The 23,635-nt window shown below is 37.8% G+C and overlaps 1 protein-coding gene across 1 annotated transcript in view; it reads left to right on the forward strand.

The window, feature by feature from the left end:
• Nucleotides 1-20,255, forward strand: part of b4galt2 (UDP-Gal:betaGlcNAc beta 1,4- galactosyltransferase, polypeptide 2) — a 132,939-nt gene extending 112,684 nt beyond the window's left edge. Inside the window, exons 7-8 of the mRNA XM_073849393.1 lie at nt 5,044-5,148; nt 17,745-20,255. Of these exons, the coding sequence (XP_073705494.1) occupies nt 5,044-5,148; nt 17,745-17,895 (256 nt within the window). The 3' untranslated portion in view covers nt 17,896-20,255. The remainder of the gene's footprint in view (nt 1-5,043; nt 5,149-17,744) is intronic.
• Nucleotides 20,256-23,635: the final 3,380 nt, after the last annotated feature.

Consider the following 23,635-nt stretch of genomic DNA (forward strand, 5'->3'; position numbering starts at 1 on the left):
TTACACACATCAATTTCAGAGACACTGTATTTAAAATTTTAATGGTTCAAATATAATGTTTATTTGGGCTTTAACATGTCAAAGTTTTTGGACAGTAAGATTTTTAATGTTTTTTTAAGAACTTTCTTCTCCTCACCAAGCCTGCATTTATTTGATACAAAATACAGCAAAAGCAGTAATATTGTGAAATATTTTTACTATTTAAAATAACGACTTATCATGGAAATTAATACTTTTATTTGCAAAGATGCTTTAAATTTCAGGTAAATGCAGTTCTACCAGAAAGACTCGGGAGAATTTATACTGTGACAATGACATTTATTTAGGAGCTCAGCAAGCAATCAGGTTATTTGGCGTAGGCCCCGTTCTTAACTTGCATTCAGAGGGTACGGAATCTGCGGGTCCCGCCTGAAGACGAAGGCGGGGGCGCCGCTCACCCCCCGGAGTCAGGAAAGGGGCCATCTGGTGATGGTGGGTGAATGGAGGAAAAGAACAATCTGAAGTCTTCGGGATGGAGGGGATAGTTTGACTGATGGTGATGTGGTTGGTAGAGGGAGGACCCGGCTTGGTGGAGGTGGGGAGGATGGAGGTACTGGAGCGACAGCATCTGCGAACTCAGACATGTGTAAGCGCTACCCTTTTTAAGCTACAGTAAATGATATGATTGGATAGATGAGGAGGTAATTAGTGACGCGAACAATTGAGTCTTCCTGGCAGAACTTGCGCTAGCTTCATTTCTTCTGATCTTTCTGTTTCTCAAAGAAACCTGAAAAAATTATACTCAGCTGTTTTTTTAACATAATAACAATAATAACAAAAGTTTTTGAGCAGCAAATCAGAATATTAGAATGATTTCTGAAGGATCGTGTGACTTTTAAATAGTAAAAATATTTCAGAATTTTTACTGTTTTTGCTGTTCTTTGAATCAAATTAATGCAGGCTTGGTTAGCAGAAGAGACTTCTTTAAAAAAAGAAAACGTTAAAAAACTTACCGTCCAAAAACGTTTGACTGGTAGTATAAGTACCATGGAATATATGAATCTGATAATTAATTCGTACAATGAGATGGTTTTCGTGCATGGCTTGCACCTCAGATACTCTAAAAAAAAACATCAGTTTGGTTTTGATCATCATGTCTATCATGCTGAAATCACATTAGTTTAAACTTCTTATATGCGGTTCTCTGAGCACACAAATCCGAACCACGCACACAGAAAGTGGCTGTCACATGGCATGTGAGTACTAAACTAAGTTCTCTTTCATGTCTTATTGTGCTTAAACTGTCAAATACACAAGTTTATGTTTTAAACACACTTGGGTTACAAAAACAGTTGGTTATGTCTGTGAAGGTAAACAGCTGGGAAAGAAATCACATGTTTATATTAGATCTGGGGCAGTAATATTATAAAAGATCCCCTTTCTGCATCACAGAGGGAGTGAAATCTGAGCAGCTCATTTTTCACATGCTTGCAGAGAAAGGCTTACCAAAATAAATTTACTGGGTTGTCTATTTTCAATTTTTTCTGGTTTGGTAGATGCACTGGGGACCTGATTATAGCACTTAAATGTGGAAAAAGTCAGATTTTCATAATATGTCCCCTTTTAATGTGCCATCTTGTTTACAGTTGATTTAATATTTACAATGAACTGTTAAAAATGACTAAATAAATGTGGTCACTGAAACGCATCTAGTTTTGTCTTCAGTGACATTTATAAATCCACTCTCTTATGCGGACTCCTTCATTGTTTACATTGTCTTTTCTCTCATTATAATCTCAGGCCCTCAGAAATCTTCTTTTGCTTTCTGGGTCAAGAATTCCCAGAGATTACCTTCAATCCTCCGAGCTGCATTATTTATGACAGAGACCATGCTCTTGTATTATTAGGATGATGTATATAAAAAATTAAATAAATCATAAGAGCCCACACAAATAGGCATGGCCTTATTCTCCTCAGAAGGATTTCCATCTAATCAAATACTTTAAGAAAGGCGCCGTCCCTCGGAAATGCGGCATGAGGCTCAGAGCTCGAATGACACGATGCTCACATGACAAACATAAGATTTGCACTAATGCCAAGACCTGGAGCCAAGCAGGGAGATTAGAATGGTTGGATTGTTCAAGCAATCCTGAGTCGCTCTAAGCTGTAGTTACTCAAACAAATGGGATTGTACTCCAGGCTAGGTGTGTGTGGAGCTGCCTGCTCTGACTGCTCTCTTAAAGGAACACTCCACTTTTTTTGGAAATAGGCTCATTCTCCAACTCCCCCCAAGTTAATAAGTTGGGTTTTACCGTTTTGAAATCCATTCAGCCGTTCTCCTGTTCTGGCGATATCACTTTTAGCATAGCTTAGCATAGATCATTGAATCCTATTAGACCAATAGTATCGCGTTCAAAAATGACCAACGAGTTTCCATATTTGTTGTATTTAAAACTTGACTCTTCTGTAGTTTATCGTGTACTAAGACCGGTGGAAATGCAAAGCTGCGAGTTTCTAGGCTGATAAGATTAGGAACTACACTCCCATTCCGGCGTAATAGTCAAGGAAGTTTGCTGCCGTAATATGGCCGAAGCAGGCTGAGTATTATCAGAAATGAGTTCCCAGCTAGTTTAGCATTTGCACATGTGCTGCGTGGTATTACTGCTCCTGCTTCAGCCTTATTACGGCAGCAAACTTCCTTGACTATTACGCCGGAATGGAAGTGTAGTTCCTAATCTTATCAGCCTAGAAAATTGAAGCTTTGCATTTCCACCGGTCTTAGTACACGATATAACTACAGAAGAGTCAAGTTTTAAATAGGACAAATATCAAAACTCGTTGGTCATTTTTGAACGTGATGCTATTGGTCTAATAGGATTCAATGATCTATGCTAAGCTATGCTAAAAGTGATGAGAACGGCTGAATGGATTTCAAAATGGTAAAACTCAACTTATTAACTCGGGGGGAGTTGGAGAATGAGCCTATTTCCAAAAAAAGTGGAGTGTTCTTTTAAGCAAACGTTACTGACACTTCTCAGCTACTGACTTTTGTTTTGTTTTTGTTTTTTTCATTCTGCCTTGTTTCCTTCTCATTTGACATTTTCTGGTATTTGCGTGGGTTAACGCGTCTTTGATTAGCTGTAGCTGCTTGAAATTCATTGTTTGTTAATTAGCGAAAGCCTCAAGTCACTAATAGTAAAGTCAAACTATACTGCCTACTTCGATTCCAAATTGGAACTAAAGGGTCTTTTGAGTGCACACAAAGGATGTCTAAATATGCATACATATACTTAATATAATAGTAGAACAAAGTCCCCAATAACGATAATAAAAATAGTATTAACAAAAACAACATGTTCATAATAATAATAACAATTATTATTATTATCAACTTTTTTAAACTATTATTAAAAAGTCCACAATAGCAGTAATAAAACATAGTACTAGTAACCACAGCATGTTAATAATAATAATTGTTATTGTTGTTGTTGTTATTATTATCAACATTTCTAAACTATTCTTAAAAAGTCTACAATAGCAATAAAAAATAGTAATATTAACAGAAATAATACATCGTTGTTGTTGTTGTCAACATTTCTGAATTATTAAAAACTCTACAATAAAAATATTAATATTAAATAATATGAAATACCCAATATAAAAAATAAAATTATTATTATAGTAATTAGTACTACTATTATTAATAAATAGTATTATTGTACTTTATTTAGTTAATTTTAAAAATAAGAAACAAAATAATGAATAGTTTGTTAAATACTGTTAGACTTTAATATTTAAGTATATAATAAATATAACAAATCTATTTTTTATTTAAAATACAATCCTAATATTTACGTTTTCTTTTTTTTTTTACTTTTTTCTTTTTTATATTTCTTTATTTTATGTACTTTTTATTTATTTTTATTTAAATGAATTTGTCAACATTTTCAAACCTGAATTATTATTAAAAACTCAATACCAAATAGAATATTGCAATAACAATAATAAAAAGTAATATTAACAACATGTTTAATATTATCAAAAAGTCCACATTATCAGTAATAAAAATAGTAATATTAACATGGTGGTAATAATAATAATAATAAAAATACATTGATGCTGTTGTTGTCAACATTTGTTAATAGTTAACAACTAAACTGTTGTTAACTATTATTAAAAACTCTACAGTTAAAATAATAAAAAAAAGTAATATATTAATATAACAACAATGTTAATAATAATAATTCTCAGTTAATCTTAAAAAAATCCATAATATACTAATAATAATAATAATAATAATTGCTGTTTAGATTATATTAAATGAATTATATTATATTATATTATATTATATTATATTATATTATATTATATTATATTATATTATATTATATTATATTATATTATATTATATTATATTATATGGGGTTGGATATGATTTATTTTAATAATAATAATTATTATTATTATTATCATACATTGTTGTTGCTGTTGTTGTCAACATTTCTGAATAATTTTTAAAAACTCTACAATAACAATAATAAAAAGTAATATTAACAACGTTAATAATAATAACTATTATTATTATTATAATTATTATTATTAAAAATTCTTAATTCATATTAAAACGTCCATGGTAATAATAGTTGTTATATTATATTATATTATATTATATTATATTATATTATATTATATTATATTATATTATATTATATTATATTATATTATATTATATTATATTATATTATATTATATATTTTGTGCACTGTTCTTATTTAAAATTTGGTTTGTATAGATTGTTTTCACTGTTGTGCTTGGTAGATAGTGCTGTATGGAATATATTCATCAGATCCGATACATAATTTATAAGTATAGAAATGTAGACATGCAAATGAAACAAACAAAAAGTGTTTGTAATTTGAGCTGGGTTATGCCCTCTCTCCTCCGAACCCTAACTATACCGTCATTAGACGATATTGTGACTTGATGAAGCCAACCAGTCAGTCGATTTGAACCTCATACACCCTAACCATAAGTTTTCTCTGTTGTTCTTCCCCTTTCTGTCAGAATCACACTAAATGGGATGAAAGTGTCTCGGCCTGACGTGAGAATCGGCCGCTACAGGATGATCAAGCATGAGAGAGACAAGCACAATGAGCCAAACCCCCAGAGGTAAGACCCTATTCTCCTGCCACCTCATCCCTGTGTCGTGAAAGCACCCGCCCTGCCTGTATCTGAATGCTTAAGATTCACAAGCTCTGTTAGGATGTGTTAAATCAAACCACTTATCCTTTTCTTGTGACGTACTGATCTAAAGCACAGCAGAACCTTTTGTACTGCAGATATATAAGATATAGTTTGATATTGACATTACAGACTTCAGGCAGATTCTTTCATTTCAATTCTCTGCCCAACTGCTTCAGCATGTTTTATTTGACTACTGGTCTTCTTGGCTGTCTCAACCAGCTTCACCAAAAAAGACCATGCTGTAAGATCAGCAAGTTTTGATGATGAACAGCATTGTCTGTCTGGTCTAACAGCAAGGTCAGCACAAAACCAAGCACTAACCAGCCTAGACCTAATGTAGTTTAAATTATTTCTGTGCTATTTTGCCTCTTCAACACTCTTAACATTGATTCATGTTTTCAGGTTAATGTTCATACTTCACAGTTGAATGGAGATAACCGATAAAAATGTTTGCTAATTTTAGGGTTTTTGTTTTCGTCAATAATAATAAAAAAAAACACTAAATATATTAATTTATGCTGCTATTTAAGAGTAAGCTGTGCAAAACAGTAGGCAAACAATACACAGATTCTTAGAAGGCATTTTAATAATAATAACAACACATTGTTGTTGTTAGTATTATTATTAACATTTCTAAGTTATTATTAAAAAGCCCACAAGAATAATATAATATAATATAATATAATATAATATAATATAATATAATATAATATAATATAATATAATATAATATAATATAATATAATGAATATAATATAATATAATATAATAAATAGATTTTATTTCAATAATAATAATAGTAATTTTAACAACATATTTTAGTAATATTAACAACAACATTGTAAATAATAATTAATAATATTATTATTATTATTATTATTATTACTACTAATATCAACATTTCTAAATTATTATTAAAAAGGCCACAATAACAATAATAAAGAACAACATTAATAATAATAATAATCATTATTATTATGATTACTATTATTATTAATAAGAATAATTAATAATAACATTGTTAAAAAATAACTATTATTATTATTATTATTATTATTATTATTGTTATAATTATCATCAACATTTCTAAGTTATTATTAAAAAGTCCACAATAACAAAAATAAAAAAATAAAAAAATTTATATAATAAAAAACAAAGTTAATAATAATAATAATAATAATAATAATGCATGGTTGTTGTTGCTGCTGCTGCTGTTTTTATTGACATAATTTCTGAATTATTATTAAAAAGTCCACAATAACAATAATACAAAATAATAATAGTAACATTAAACTAATTACATAAAACTAAGTTCCCCTTCAGTCGAATCACTTCAACGTTACATTGGGGAATCGCCTGAGAGACCAATCATCTCTGAGCCTTATTCAAAGGGCCAATGAACATTGGCGAGTGGTATATACATGCCGAACCACTCCCCCGTACATGCGGGTATAAAGAGGGCGGCATTACAACCACTCAATCAGATTTTCGCTTTCAGAGCCGTCATGCTCGAGCCCTCACCGTCGCTGAGAAAGAAAGCCTTTTTCAAAAGTTCCTGCTGCTCTTCCACGCTGGTGTGCAACATCTAAAAGAGTAATTCTCGGCAGCCGCCAGCAGGATCCTGCGGGCGGCCGTTTTCACGGCCTCAACAAAGCCTCCTGCTCTCCAGCGAGCAAGCCCCATTCAGTGCACAGTGGTGCCGCGGTTTTCTCCCTGGGCAGACCGGGACTAAAAGAGCATTTTCTCACGGCCGTTAGACGTTCTTTTCAGAATGGCTTTTCGGCCGTGCGTTTCTGGGTGTGGCAGTTGCCTGACCTCACTGTACGGACATGAACGCTGCCTTACATGTCTGGCCGATGAACATGCTGGGGCGGCGTTCATGGATGGTTCGTGCATTCATTGTGATGCATGACCATGGCTGTGCTGAAGACTTGCCGCTCGTTCGCGAGACGGCTCCCCTCGTCGTCCCGCGGCAGGCTGTTAAACTGTCAATGTTTTTCAGCCCCCGTGGCGAGACACGAGGGGTATTTAAGAGTCACGTGCAGAATGTATCGCCGGCTCAAAGCCCTGTGGACTTCTGCCCTTCAGCGCAGCCCCGTTGAGTTTCCAGAGCAGTACGCCTCCCCGCACTCCGGGCTGGGCGTCTCCTTTGGCGCTCCACAGGAGGAAGAGATGTCTGTCGCTGCATCAGAGGGAGAGTCTGAGAGTGAGGACGCGGCGCGGCGCCCCTCCGTGGTCGCTGCTCCATCGGAGTTTGACTCTGAACTCTCGACTTTGCGCCTCCGAGCCGCCAGGGGGATCGGCCCTGGGATCCCTGTTGGACCTCCGGTCGACCCCTCGAGGCTGGACGACTGGCACCGGCGGCACCGCCACGCCCTCCCCCGGTGCTATTCTTCCCGGAGGCGCACGAGGAGCGGGTTAAAACGTGGCGGGGTAAATATCTCACCCGCTGCCCAGCTCCTCTCCCCTCGCCACCCTTTTGGCGGGGCGGCCTCGGCCGTGCATGCTGTGGCGACCCTGTAGGTCTATCAAGCCCAGGCATTTAAACAGCTGCACAAGGGTGGTCCTGATCAGGGCACTATGCAGGAACTCCCTTGGTCAGGTGATGTCCACGGCTGTGGCCCAGGAGCGATACCTATGGCTCACTCTGGCTAGATGGCAGATGGCGACAAGGCAACGCTTTCTTGACGCTCCCATCTCCCAGAGTGGCCTATTCGGCGACACTGTCAAGGACTTTGCCCATCAGTTCTCGGCAGTACAAAGGCAGACGAAGGCGCAGCCTGCCCCGCCGCGAAGCTTCCATCCCGCTGCCGGTGGCTCAGCCTCTGCCTGCCCGTCGCCGAGGGTGCCTGCGGCTGCAACATCGATAGCTCTGACCCAAAAAAAAAACAAAACACAGAGCTAGCCGCAAGAAATCGGCGCCCCCCCCCGCGGAAACGTCAGAAGCAACCCAGAGGGGATAGAGACTGCTCTTCAGGGGACGATGACATCGATGTCCCGCTCCCGGTGGAGGGCCGGGAGCCTCTGTATACTTTACAAAAAGAGCTAGTTTCTCACCTCTGGCACCTCGGCCTCGAGTTCCCTTCCTGAGCAGCACTTACACTCCTCGGAACTGGACTCGGAGCCCTCTGTCGCCAGCGCGGGAGCCAGGGAAGAAGGTAAGCGCTGCTTAATGCAGTTAGACTCTACTCCAGGACGCATATCCTTCTGGGTTCAGTCTCCTTCCCTGTCTCCCCCTAGGCTGCCCTACCACGGTCACGTCGGTCAACGCTCCCTTGATACCACTACATGGTTGATACGGAAGGTACGGCCCGGCTTTGCGTTTCAGCTCCAGGCGTCCGCCCAGGTTCAGAGGTACCCTTTATATTTTTCTTCATTCGGGCATGCGTGCATCTGTCCTGCCTGCGGAGGTCGCGATCCTACTGGCGAAGGACACGACCCAGCCTGTCCCTCCAGCCGGGATGAGGTCAGGGTCTTTCAGTCCCTACTTCAACGTGCCCAGAAAGAGTGGTGGGTTAACACCCCTCCTGGATGGTGCTCTGTCCCGGTCCCTTCTTAGGCTGTCGGCACAGACGCTCACGACGAAGTGCATACAAGTATGCTTCCGTCTCCAGGCGTGGGTTGCAGCCATCTGCCTGAAGGGCACCCGCTGCCGCGTCTCGATTTTCCCCGGCACACACCCCTCCGGCGGTCTGTCTCGGGGGTCGAGCGCTTCAGTGCGAGGTGCTTCCATTTGGCCAGTCTCCTCTCCCCCGCCTTCTTTAGGCCACGGGAGCTCCCCTGTCCCCTCTTCGGCAGACAGGGATTCGCATTTCCAACCGTCTCAGCGACTGGTGCCTTGCAGCCCACTTGCGAGTTCCGTTGTGCGAATCCGGGGACCCGGTGCTTCGGCACCCCTGCCATCTGGTCCTTCAGGCCAACCGAGGGAAGAGTAAAACTTTGCCAAAAAAAAAAAGGGGGCGGAGGATCTCTTCCTCGGTTGGGAGCCGACTCGGTCCTCACTACAGCCCGCTTTACTACCAAGAGCACGCGTCTGTGCTGTAGTGCCTGAGTTATCAGGCACAACATAGCGGTCCCTCTCAAAATTCAGAGGCTCCTGGGGCACACGACAGCTCTAGCCGCGTTGCCGCTAAGCTTGTTCATGTGCGACCGCTTCAGCACGATCGAGTCTCGTGATGGGCATGGCATCTCGGCTTACTCCGGACTGGCGTTTCCCGCAGTTTTTGCCGACTAGTCACCCTGTGGCCCACCACAGGTTGAGATGCCGTGTACGACGAGCACTATAGCCTGTCCACCATCGGCTCCCACGGAGTCCAATGTAGCAGATTTTGCTACTTGCCATTCGCATGAAGCAGGGAAACTCAACCGTGCAGCTAGCTCCACGGCAGTCCACCCACCCTGCAGAATGGCGACTCCTCCCCGTGACGTTGCAGCTAGCTCGGAGCTTTATCGGCAAGGCCCAGCCACATCCACTCGCCCTTCTCGATTCCTCCCATTGCCAGTTGCCTCTTCTCAAAAGTGGCACTGGCACGCAGCTGACCTCCGGGGCCCAAGTACGCCGTTTTTCCCCAGCGAGCCTCCTTGCACAGGCGGCGCAAGTTCAGGGAGGATGAGGAGTAAGTCTTGTTGGTTGCGCACGAGAATAGCCCACCCAGACTTAGGTCTTAGTAACCATCCCTCGCGGCAGCCCCTCCCTGCATGGGCACAGGTGGCACCCGCGGACCCTTCCGGCCTTCCAGAGGCTGTGATAGAAATGATCACTCAGTCCGACGAGCTCCCCCTACCAGGCGGCTTACGCACTGAGATGGCGACACCAAATACCTTCGCCAGGTTTTATAAACCTTCGTGTAGAGGCCGTCTCCTCCCGTGTCCTAACATAAGGACTTCAGGTGAGCGGGAGGTCGGCTGGTGTCGGTTTGCTGCGCCATTCCCACGAGGATCCGTGCGCTATTCCCCAGGATGTAGCCCCTTGGTGAACCCTGGGTCCTCCATGCCCCGCAGTCAGGGCTAGATGCGGAGTAGTTCTGACTGTGCTCCTGCCAGGGTCTCCTTCGCCCCGCAGGTTGTGGCAATTTTTCTCAGTATTTTTCCAGTGGTCAGCCAGAAGGCCGCTGTTTTCCTCGTATATCCCTAAAGACTTATGGATATATTGAATTAACTTCATTCCACATGTAAAGATCTCATGTGCTCCCCCCCCCCCCCCAACCCATGCTTCAGTACAACTGGCATCCCTGTGGGGCCCCCTTTATTGGCCCTCAGGACGTTGGGAAGGTTACTTTACAATGACCGCCTGCGGACACGTCTGGGAGGACCTGCCGGCACGTGGCGTTGTGCGTAACGCGGAGTCAGGGTCGTGGCCTTTTCCATGGGTCTAAGTTCCCAATGTAACGTCGAAGTGATTCGACTGAAGGGGAACGTCTAGGTTACGAAGGTAACCCTCGTTCCCTGAAGGAGGGAACGGATACGTTACATTCCCCTGCCACGCCCCTGGAGTCACGCTGACGCCAGGCTCGATCCGGCTCCTCAGCGAAAACCTGATTGAGTGGTTGTAATGCCGCCCTCTTTATACCCGTATGTACGGAGGAGTGGTTCGGCATGCAAATACCACTCGCCAATGTTCATTGGCCCTTTGAATAAGGCTCAAAGATGATTGGTCTCTCAGGCGATTCCCCAATGTAACGTCTCCGTTCCCTCCTTCAGGGAACGAGGGTTACCTTCGTAACCTAGACGTTTTCTCTGTTTACTATTTTAGCGTATTTGCCTGCAACCCTCCAAAATAAAAGCTTGCTGATTTTAGGTTTGAAAATGTTGACAATTCATATAAAAAAAATAAATAAAAAAAATAACAATTTAAATATTAGGATTGTATTTTAAATATACGTAGATTTGTTATATTTTTTATATATTTAAATATTACAATATAATAGTATTAACACACTTTATTCATTATTTTGTTGATTATTTTATTTTTAAAAATTAATTAACTAAAGTGCAATAATACTATTATTACTATTATTAATTATTTTATTTTTTACAATGGGCCACACTATGTACACTAAGCACTAAACTAAATTTTCAGGTGGTCTCATGAAAACATATCTGAATTGTAATTATTATTATTATGATGATGATGATGATGTTGATGATGATGTTTTAATGTTTATGTATATTTAAAAAATAGTATATAATAGATTTTTACACATTGTCAGTTAAAATGGTATATTTATAAAAAACTAAACATTATATGCCATTTTGTTCAGTAAAAAAATATGACATGACATGACATGAAATATTGACTAAATTTTAGAAACATTTTCATCAAAAGAAAAATAAGCTATTACTATGTAACAGTGAAATTATCCACTCAGTTATTATTTCTATTTAGTTGCATTGCAAACTTTGTCCAGCTTTTGTCACTCAGTTATCTGTGTCTTATCTGTGTAAAGTGTTGTCTTTAAGATGCATTCAGTCTCGTAAATATGGCAGTGTGTGTTTATGCCAGCTGGCGGAGGTTCTTAATGCATGAATAGCTCAGACGTCACCGGGTGTAAAATAGCCCAATCAATGAGTCGATAAGCCCATCCGTGGACGCTGGGCTGCGAGCCAGATCATTCCCAGGTAGAAAAGCTTCACAGCAGAGCAACTAATTGCAAAACGATTCCTCCAGTCGCAGGTTGGTCCGCTCTTTCTTGGTGGTTGTCAATCTTGGGAGAGCACTTAGCGAGATGGCAAGACAGAAGCAAAAGAAATGCCATTAAAAGTTAGGATTGGTCTTTTCTCTGGTAGGAGGTTTCACTCAGCTCTCACTGGGCGAAGATAAGAGTCAGTGATTTATTCTCTTTTGCTCAGTTTCATTCTCATTCTTTTTTCCCTTGATCTCTTTCTCATTCACTCACTTACTGTCTCTCTATTTATGTCCTGCTCTTCCTCATTGTTTTTGTCTTTTTCCTACAAGTGGCTCAGACAATTGAAGTAATGAGCGCGGCCCACCCCGAGAGCCAAGAGCGCATGCTAAACTCATTTTTGCTGGAGAGGACAGAAGAGCGCTGGGTAGAAATGAATGAGGTGTCTGTACTGAAGTTAATGAATTGAAACATGTCACGCTAAAGCGAGCCTGTTGTCACAGACAGGTCGTTTGTTTGTGTTCCGTCTCGAATGGGAAAAATGAAGCAGAGTCGATCGCTGAGATCCACCTTTGGTACAAGCATCAGACCGGAAAATGTGCACTTTATCGTTTGCTGAAACATTTTTTTAATGCTCTTCAATTAGCCCAGGACTCCACTAAGAAAACCTTGAAGGAATAAGGAGACTACAGATACATTGAAGGTTATATACTTACAAAAAGTTATATACTTAATCAGATAAGTATTATTAATTTTTGGAGGGTAATAAAATAGACCTAAGCAAACAATAGCCTTTAAAATAACTAAAAGTACTTGTATAATAGCAATGAGGCAATGATAGTTTGTTCAAATGAAGTATCAAACCAATTAATCATATGCTTTCATTAAACAAAACTGTTAAAATACATAATGTATTACAGTATAAACGATAGAGTTAATGTACATTATGCATTATAACAAGTGACTGTAGAGGGCGCAAACGGCCTGACAATTGTTTTTACACTTTACTGCGTGATCTAATCCTTGTTTGGTATTGACTAAACAACATTTATTTCAAATCTTCACATAATCTTTAATATTTGGCCATGTACTTCCTACAGAAATGCTACAGCCACAGTAATTTCTTCAATATGTAAACATCAAAACGTGTAAAGGGGTTTCAGAGCAAGGGGTTTAAGCTTTTATTTTGAAATCACAATGAACAGTTAGCATATAGAGTGTTTTCATCAATCGGCCATATTGGCACCACTGAACCAAACAAAACTTGCATATTTTCCTTATTATTTTTGCCAAAAATTGTCAATTATTGTCATGTTTTGGGCTGTACTAATCGGTCGGACTGGGAAAAACATTTGGAGTACTATAGACTGCCAAAAGTTATAAGAAATTAGGAGAAGAGTGCAAAAAACGGAGGAAAAAATGTTGTTTGTGGTTGGCCAAACTGAACCAGGATTTCCAGGGCAAGAATCTTGACAACATTCGTGTTTGTTCTTATTATTTCCGGTCAGGTCGGTGAAATATTAGGCTAATATCTTAATTAATACTGCTTGAATGTATCTTTACCACCTATTAACTTTAGTTTGTCAAAATATTGCGCCCTTTCCTGTTTACTAAGTCCTTCTATATTATTTGGCAGCTTCCACATGTTTTCCATGGTTTAGACAGCGTAAATTAGCAAAACAACATATTCAATAGTACATTAACTGTGCAATCCATGCTGTTGTTTACATCTGAGTATCGCCAATATGGCCACGCATCCGGATAACTGACCAAATCATGACTTAAGTGCAAACTCTACATTGAGAAAGATATTGATGTATTCTCCTGTGTTTGGGTAGGTTTATAAATGATTTACCTTACAAATTTGATGAAATGGCGAATGTTGTGTTCCCAGATGAACGTTATGATAAACCCAAACTCACAGCAATATGGAGAGATGACGTTTGAGACGTTCCACAAATGTAAATGATAACTGTTTGTGTGGAGCAGCATTTACTGTGAACAGAGTCACTCTGAGACACATGTACGTAACCTACACGCATGTACATAAAAAAGCACATATATTAAATCTGCATTGCATATATTTATTTAACTGAATTATGATTTTTGAAATGGGTTTAATATATCATGCAGCCTTGTAAAACAGTCTAATAATGTGCTTCTGGTATTTTGCCAGTCATTTGACACAGGCAAATTGCAATTGAGGATTTTTAAAAAATTGAGTACTTTGAACTGAATCGAGGACAGAACTTCTTATAAAATATATATATGTAAAAAAAAAGCTTTACTTTAGTGCCTCATTTACTGTAAGTGTGCTAACTGAGTGAGCCATCTGTATAATGATGAACATCCACCAGACTAAAGCAGACATGGGCACTGCGGCTCAATGACAATCAATATATCAGGAAGTGCGGTCCAAGATTGATGGATCTCCAAGGCATCCTCTGAAACACTCCCCGACTCTGCCAAGGCTGATATAACCCACCCAGACACACATCAGTGTAGGTGGCAGAGTCACAACTCATCTGGGCATCTGATTAATAATTGATTAGCACCATAACGGGAATAATGGGAAGTCATTTAGTGTATGATCCCTTCCTCTCTAGATTTTATTGCCTCCATTAGAGGCTTGTGGGGATTATTGTAAGATGGCTCGTTTGTACGTGATAAGAGGTTTAGTCTCAAACATAACTGCCTCTTAACACCGAGCTGGAAATTTGATGAAGAAAGCTGATTTTGGGGAATGCTGTGGATTACTGGAATTTATTTATACAGCACTTTTAAGCATTACTTATTTTGTGTTTCCCTTACAGTTGAAGTCAAAAATTTACATACACCTTGCAGAATCTGCAAAATTTTATTATTTTACCAAAATAAGAGGGATCATACAAAATGCATGTTATTTTTTATTTAGTACTGATTTGAATAATATATTCACATAAAGGATGTTTACATTAGAAAATAATAGTTGAATTTCTAAAAAATGACCTCATTCAAAAGTTTACTTAATAAGTGATACTTAATACTGTGTTGTTACCTGAATGATCCACAGCTGTGTATTTTGTATTTTTTTTAGTGATAGTTGTTCATGAGTCCCTCATTTGTCCTGAATAGTTAAGCTGTCTGCTGTTCTTCAGAAAAATCCTTCAGGTCCCACGAATTCTTTGGTTTTTCTGAAATCTTTGAATGACAGTATAGTATAGCGCAGCTGATATATTCTGCACTATTTAGGTTGTGGTAACTTGAAGTTCCCGGCACTTTAAGTTTTGTTTTGTTTTATTTTCCTGTCACACAGGTTTAGGTCATTTGTTTTTAAGACATGCTGCATGGAGATGCAGAATGACTAAGAAGAGTAAGTGGCTGTGTTCTCCAAGCGCACCATTATTTAAAAAGAAGAGTTGTTAGAGTTGATGAATGGTTGCCCTCTCCTCAGCTCTGTTACTGCCACTGCCGTCTTTGTTTGGTCACTCCACAGAAGAGCTCCATAATGAGATGTTATGCTTGCCGGAGGAACCAGGCTTCTATTCATCAACTTTCCTCAGTGCTGCTGCTCACCGGTCCACATGAATATTAATTCTAGTTCAGTGTGAGCCCTCTCAAATACTTTAATTTCATTCAAGCAGTGTACATAAATCATTATCTGCAGACTCTGTAATAGCCATCGTGGTACCTAGACTACATTGGTATGGAAGTTGATAGCGTCGCATAAATCAAACTACTCTTTAACAGACAACTTCAACTCCCTTTCCTACTTTTGTGGCATTTTTTCAGAGTAAATGTGCTATTTATTAGTACTGTTCTTTTTCGGTTAAAGCCGAAATGTTGAAATGTATATCATTTAAGTGTCTCAAGGGATGGGAGGTTAAGATGTAATATAAAACACTGCTGGGAAGCAGAGCTCCTGAATACTCCTGTATTTTTGTTTTCCTCACTGAGCTCATTAAATTTAAGGAACCTCTCATTTTATTGATAAATCATGAAAGTTTGATACACTCATATCTCTTTCTCTCTTATCTTTCAGTGCCCACAACATAAAGCTTTTTTTACCTGTATTATAGTGTAAAAACTCTTATTATATAACATAAGTGTTTAAAAATGTCTGTTTTGATACAGAGTAAATCTTTTGTAATGACAATTAGTTTTTTCGTTTTTCAGAATGATGCTCTGTGCATCTTTATAAATGCTATTTCACCCCCTGCTGGTTGATATTGGTATGTAAGTGATCTATATTATGATACTTAAAGGGTTAGTTTTTTTTACACATCCGATGTTACCCAAGATGTTCATGTGTTTCTTTCTTCAGTCAAAAAGAAATTAAGGGTTTTGAGGTGAACATTCCAGGATTTTTCTCCATATAGTGGTTTTCACTGGGGATCAGCTGGTTGAAGGTCCAAACTGCAGTTTCAATGTAGCTTCAAAGGCCTCTACACGATCCCAGCTGAGGAATAAGGGTCTTATCTAGTGAAACAATCTGTCATTTCCTAAAAAAAATAAAAATGTATATACTTTTCGTCTACGACTTCTCACATGACGTAATCACGTTGGAAAGGTCACACTTGGTTAGTTCTTTGTCTGTGTACTTTGGTTCAAACCCAAAACATGTTGTTCCAAATCTGTATGTTATTTTTTCTTTGAAACACAAAATATGTTTTTTTTTAAAGACCCTTTACATATTTTTCCAGTGAACATGGGCTGTCAAGCTCTAAAAAGACAGAAAAGCACTATAAAAGCACCAAAAAATATGACTTTGTGACTTCAATCTGCTGTATCCCGAGTCTCTTGAAGCCAAAATATAATTTTGTGTTAAAAATAGACCCAAAATGAATACTTTAACTAATAACCTTCACCTGCAGCTTTCAAATCAAAGATTGCAGATATGATGCAAGTCATGGCCTTTTTTTCTGAAACAGAAGGTGAAGATTAGTAGTCAGTCAGGATTTCTGCAGTCAAAAAAAAGTGCAAAAATGTTACCTTCAGGGGTGTATAACAGCTTGTAACTGGGCCAGTACCCTTACAGGATCAACTTTGTGGCATATCTTCCTGCAAAAGTTACATATTAGTAACTTAGAGTAGTAATATGTACCCTTAAGGTACTTCCGTGAACCTTTCAGTGGGTTAATAAGGTACCAAAATGTCTCTTTGAAGGTAGTGCACCACTGACAAGCTGTTGAACCCTTAAAAGTACAATTTTTGCAGTTTTTTTTGTTTTGAAAGTGTTGGAATATAGTGCGTGAGATGTGTAGACCACATTTAGGGTTTATTTAGTGGCCGTTCACATGTCGCGCCTAAAAATGCGTGGAAAACGCTAGGTGCGCCGCTTTCTTCCTTTTCAACAAAGCGCTCGGGCGCTTGCGCTCCGGAAGCGTCTGCCGTTTCTAAGCAACCATCAGCTGCGCTCTAGCCCCAAGCCTATGCGTCTCCATGCATTGTTTAGCGTCAAAATAATGGGGGCTTGACAAATCATAAAGTTCAAGAAATCCCTGGACCACAATGATGAGCTGCTCCTCCGTGTTTCTGCTGAGGTTTCAATGTAACGGAAAAACGTGAGGAAGCTGATTGGTTAGTTCATGTCACATGACCTGCGGTGCGCTTGCGACATTCTGAAAAGTTGAGATGTTTTTAAATCGATGCGGCGCGGACGCGCCTGGAAAAAACGTGCACGTAGCGACCGCGTCGCTTCCAATATGCGCGCGCAAGCCGAGCGTCTCCATTTGAAATTACGAACTTGCGCGCGCAAAAGACGCTTCATGTGAACGGCCCCTTACACTGCTTTTTGAAGCTGTCTATAATGTTATTGTATAGAAAAATGAATATATGAGATGATTCAGATGAGAGCCCTTTTGTTTCTGAAAACCATGACACAGCTAATACTGCTCGTATTTCTTCTTCTTTCTCCAGGTTCAGTAAGATCCAGAACACCAAGAACACCATGAGGAAAGATGGGATCAGCTCGCTGATGTACAGAGTGGTGTCTGTGAAGAAATACCCGCTCTACACCAACATTTCCGTAGAGATCGGCAAGGCTCCTCCCAGACCTCTCAAAGGATAGAGAGCTACCGGGTGTTGACCGTGGATACCATGACCTTCTTAAAGTTCAGCACACAAACACACACACACAAACTCTGCCCAGGGTCACCTTCCTTTGATACAGCAGTGATATGCTGAACAGGTTAGTTCTCAGGAATACATGGAAGCTTGATGTGGATCCATTGATGTAGATTCATATCCTGATCCAGATCGAGATGTGCACACAGTGTCTGGAGGGACGGGAATATCATCATCATACTCCAATGGCTGTTTTGTTCAGACCTTGAGGATCAATTCAAGCCTTTAGGATCTTAACAGGAGGATTGTTCCGTTCTGGTTTTGGTAAGTGACGTTGATCTGCGAAGAACAGCCTGATCACTTGATGTAAATCAGTCAGAACATACTGTACATTTCAAAAGCGAATGTGTCTTTGTACCTGCGATGCTTGCAGTGTTCAAATCTCTTCTTTCGTATCTCAGATGTTGGTTGATCATGTGAGGTTGATAAATCGGTTCTTGAAGTTGGCTCCTTTGGATTGTGTCTCTATCTTGCGCTCTCTTTTATTTTGTATCGTCTCTTGGGACTACGCTGAATTTCGTCAACCATGAAAACACTTTATGGGGATGAAACCCTTCATGGGAACTTGGGGACAATTATGTGATGTGATTAGACTGGATCTGGACTAGTCCTACAAGCACATGACTGTCAGTCAATACACGGCAGCATATCCTCTAGCTTCGTGTAGATGCCTGGAGAAACGGCAAGAACTTTTGCTGAGAGATAGAGGAGCTTCTGTAGAAGTTACTGATGATCAAACCTCTGTATCTATCACCACATGCTCAAAACGGACTGTGCTACGAGCCATTCTTTCTTTGTTTACTTTCATTTGCCTCAAAGATTCATATTTAGATCATATATTAAGGCTTTTTTAAAAACTTGAAGGAGGTTGTTACAATGGGTGCTTTGGTAAAATGCCCATATCTTTCGGTCTTAGAATCTCGTACCTCTTCTGGTGATCATCTATGGAGGTGTTATTAATTAAATGATGCTCTGATATGTCCAATATTAAAACAAAAAAAAATTCACCCAGGGTCCAAAATCAACATTTCACCATGCCCGCCAATTCAAGTCAACTGAAAGTATTTACTGACGATAATTATTTCTTACAGGCCATGAATTAACATTTTTGTCTCTGTGAAACAAATTATTATTAGCTATCTTTTATATAGTAAGAGCACAGTTCACTAAAAAGCTAGATCAGCCTTAACTGCGCTATAAAACTGCATAAAAACATGAAGACCTATTATTTAGTTTCTTCGTGTTTTTGTTTTGATAGCTTAATGTGAAGAATATTCATGCACTAGCATTCAAAGGTTTGGGGTCAGTAAGATTTTTTTAAAGAAATTAATAGTTTATGTCAATAACAGTAAGGACTTTTCTCATACATTGTTACAGTTTTTAAATTTTGAATAAATGCTCTTCGAATTTCTGTTCATCAATTTAATTAACTGTATGACAGTTTCTGCAAAAATATCAAGCAGCACAACTGTTTTCAACATTGGTAAGATGAGAAATGTCTCTTGAGCACCAAATCAGCATATTAGAATGATTTCTAAAGCATTATGTGACACTAAAGACTGAAGTAATAGCTGTGGAAAATGTTTCCACAGAAATAAATTACAAACACAGTTGAAGTCAAAAGTTTACATACACTATGCAGAATCTGCAAAATGTTAATCATTTAACCAAAATAAGAGTGATCATACAAAATGCATGTTATTTTTTATTTACTACTGACCTAATTAAATTATTTCACATGAAAGATGTTTATATATAGTCCACAAGAGAAAATAATAGTTCAATTTATAAAAATGACCCCGTTCAAAAGTTTTCATACACTTCATTCTTAATTTGGTTTTTCAGTAGTTTGTGTATTTGAACCCTTTCCAACAATAACTGTATGACTTTAAGATCCATCTTTTCACACAAAGGACAACTGAGGGACTCATATGCAACTATTACAGAAGGTTCAAATGCTCACTGATGCTCCGGAAAGAAAAGTGATCTTCAAATTTTGCCTTCTGAAACATCAGTGAGCATTGGAACCTTCTGTTATAATTGCATATGAGTCCTGTGTATATGTAAATGTGAAATATCTTATTTGGATAAGTACTAAATAATTTTGTATGACCCCTCTTATTTTGGTAAAATACTTAACATTTTGCAGATTCTGTAAGGTGTATGTAAACTTTCGACTTCAACTGTATATTAAAATAATTTCACAATATTGCTGTTTTTACTATATTTTTGGTCAAATAAATGCAGCATTAGAGACTCTTATCAGTTCAGAAAGACAAAAAGCTTTCTAGATAAGAACAAAAACATATGTGACCCTGGACCACAAAACCAGTCTTAAGTCGCTGGGGTATATTTGTAGCAATAGCCAAAAATATATTGCATGGGTTAAAATTTTAGATTTTTTTTTTATGCCAAAAATCATTAGGAAATTAAGTAAAGATCATGTTCCATGAGGATTTTTTGTAAAATCACTACTGTAAATATATCAAAATGTAATTTTAGTTTTGTAAAATGCATTGTTAAGAACCTAATTTGGACAACTTTAAAGGTGATTTTCTCAGTATTTAGATTTTTTTGCACCCTCAGATTCCTGATTTTCAAATAGATGTATCTCGGTCAAATATTGTCCTATCCTAACAAACTATACATCGATAGAAAGCTTATTTAATGAGCTAAAAATATATGATATATAAATCTCAGTTTTGTAAAATTTAACCTTATGACTGGTTTTGTGGTCCAGGGTCACATATGAATATAAGATTTGCCTGGTTTCTATACTTTTCATCATTCAACATTGTTATGTTAATTTGGCTAATGTTAATTTTGGACCCTGTATTGACCTCTTCCGAAAAGATCTGAGCTGTATTGAACTGCTTTTCTTTACGATACTTTGCAAGCCTCTTAAAGTTGTTTTACCATTTCTTTCTTCTTCACCTTTTATTTTACTGCCTGAAAACACCAAGCTGATGCCTTCAGATGTTCTATGAGGGGTAAATATTAGAGGAGTTCAAGCTCTTTTTTCTCTCTTATCGGCTTTTCTGCGCCACGTGTGGGCGCTTCTTTTGTGCTATCAACAATTCTTTTAGCCCAGCACAGAGGAAGTCATTAATGAGAGCCCAGCCACTTTCCTTGTCCTTTTTTAAAATACACATTTCCTTGTGTTTCTCCTCATGCCTTTCATTTTAGCCTCACCGACCCATTTCTGTGTGTGCATTTTTGTTGTCTTAACTGCTGACCCAAGCAGTCACTGTGTCACTAACATTGTTTCCTTCTTAAGTATTTCATCACCTCTGTCTCAAGGGTACCACTACTTGTCAGTTATAAGTGCATCACTTCTGCCACAATGTATTTGTGCATTGGTCATCAAGTGAAATAACTTAGTGAAATACTTAGCTGACACTTTTGCCTCACAAGCCCTTTGATTTTTACTGTATGAATAGCCTTAAAAAATGACCTCCTTTGAAAGATGCCCACTCTGTGCACATAGTTGAGAATATTCAGAACTATTCATTCATCATATTCAATAATATTTACTCTAGCTGTGGCCTGAATTTTAAATGCCGAGAAACAGTCTTGTAGAATGCAGTAAATCCTGAAAGCTTCAACACGAATGAGATTTTAAGCCAATATCCTTATTAAAAAGACATTATGCTCATTCTGAAATGTCTTGGCAAATGAAATAGAAATCTGTTTCTGTCAGAGTGAAATGAGATTATTTCCTTTTCGAGTTCATGTATCAAGGAAGGCGCGTATTAAATGTTGCAGAGCGCATGTCATTTACATTTATCATAATTTTTTCCAAATGAAAAATGCAGTCCATATGGTGTATACAGTGTGAGTGGACCAAGTCCAATAACTTGAAGGCCTCACGCACATTGTTGCATGTAATCTGTCAGGCCTGATAAAGCATGATAATGTATAATGTGTAGTCATTCTCCTGAAAACGTTTAGTTTTATACTTCTCGATTTAAAGGTGTACTCAGTCAATTTTGTTGGTTGCGCTAATTAATATGGCAGATTACTACCATGACTAATTTATTTCACAAGTTAAATTAATCAATAAAGCGTTTATCTATTTTTTTTTAAAGAATTTGATACTTTTACTCCGCAAGGATGCATTAAATCGATCAAAAGTGACAGTAAATCATTTTACGTATTTAACGTTCAAATAAATGCTGTATTTTTGACCTTTCTATCTCTCAATAAGTCCTGTATCAATAGAGATGGGTTGTAATCCATTACTGATTTCAAATTACATGACAAAAAGTGTAGTTAGTGTTGTAATCTGTTGAATTACACATTTTAGGTAATATAATCAGAGTACTTTTTGATTACTTTTAGATTACTTTTGACCTAACCCGTTTATCACATTGATTTAAATAGGATAATATTGTACCAGATTGACAAAAATACTAAGAAAACATATTCCATTTGTTGTTATTAACAATATAAGTGCATTAAACATTATATTACATCAAGGTTTCCCAAACTGGTTAATGAAAAACTAATAATTAATTGAATCATAAAAATCTTAAGTCATTTTAAAATAAATCTAAATATCAAACTTATATATATATTTACTTTTTTTTTAACAAATGTAGTTTGTATAATTGTATAATTTACCCTAATTAAAATGACTTATTATTTGAAATCTGATTATGTAATCCAGATTACATGTAATCCATTACTACTTAGCTCTGTGTATCAACTGTTTTCATTAAAATATCAAGCATTTTAGAATGATTTCTAAAGGATTACGTGCACTGAAGATTGGAGTAATTTAACATTTTTAAAATAGAAAACAGTTATGTTACATTGTAATCCTATTTCACAATATGTGACACTGGACCACATTTTTTTAAATTGAGATCTTCTGAAAGATGAAAAAATAAGCTTTCCATTGATTTATGGATGGTTAGGATAGGACAATATTTGGCCCAAGATACAACTATTTGAAAATCTGATTGTTCCAAAAAAAAAAATCGCCTTTAAAGTTGTCCAAATGAAGTTCTTAGCAATGCATATTACTAATCAAAAATTAAGTTTTGATATATTTATGGTAGGAAATTCACAAAATATCTTACTGGAACATGATATTTACTTAATATCCCAATGATTTTTGGCATAAAAGAAAAATAGATCATTTCAACCCCATACAGTGTATTTTTGGCTATTGCTACAAATATACCCGTGCTACTTAAGCCTGGTTTTGTGGTCCAGATTCACATATTTCTGTTTTTACTATATTTTTATATCAAATAAATGCAGTCTTTGTGAGCATTTAAATGTTTACATATTTAATTACGTATAAAATTGCTGAGTGCACCTTTAAGGACTTCTAGTAAGACCATGTTTTTGGATGTGTGAAATCTCTAAATATGGTTCTTATTAGTGAGGACAATGATGAAATTTCCATTTTTTTATTTTTTTATTTTCTAGTTTAGTCTGGTGATACAATCAATTATTTGATCTTAATTCCTTCTGATCTTAGTTTTGCCCCAGTGGCAAAAAAGGCTGCTTATATTCTACGGTGTAGATACAGAGTTGCATTATTCTTTAGTGTTTTGAATGGAATTCAATAATATTAGAAATGTTTTATTGCAGTTTATAAAAGTGTATACATTTAGATCATACAGCTCGCACAACTCTCATTACCAACCTTGCAAAGCACAAATGCAATCCTT

This window comes from Garra rufa, chromosome 10 (genome assembly GCF_049309525.1).
Source record: "Garra rufa chromosome 10, GarRuf1.0, whole genome shotgun sequence".
Taxonomy (NCBI): domain Eukaryota; kingdom Metazoa; phylum Chordata; class Actinopteri; order Cypriniformes; family Cyprinidae; genus Garra; species Garra rufa.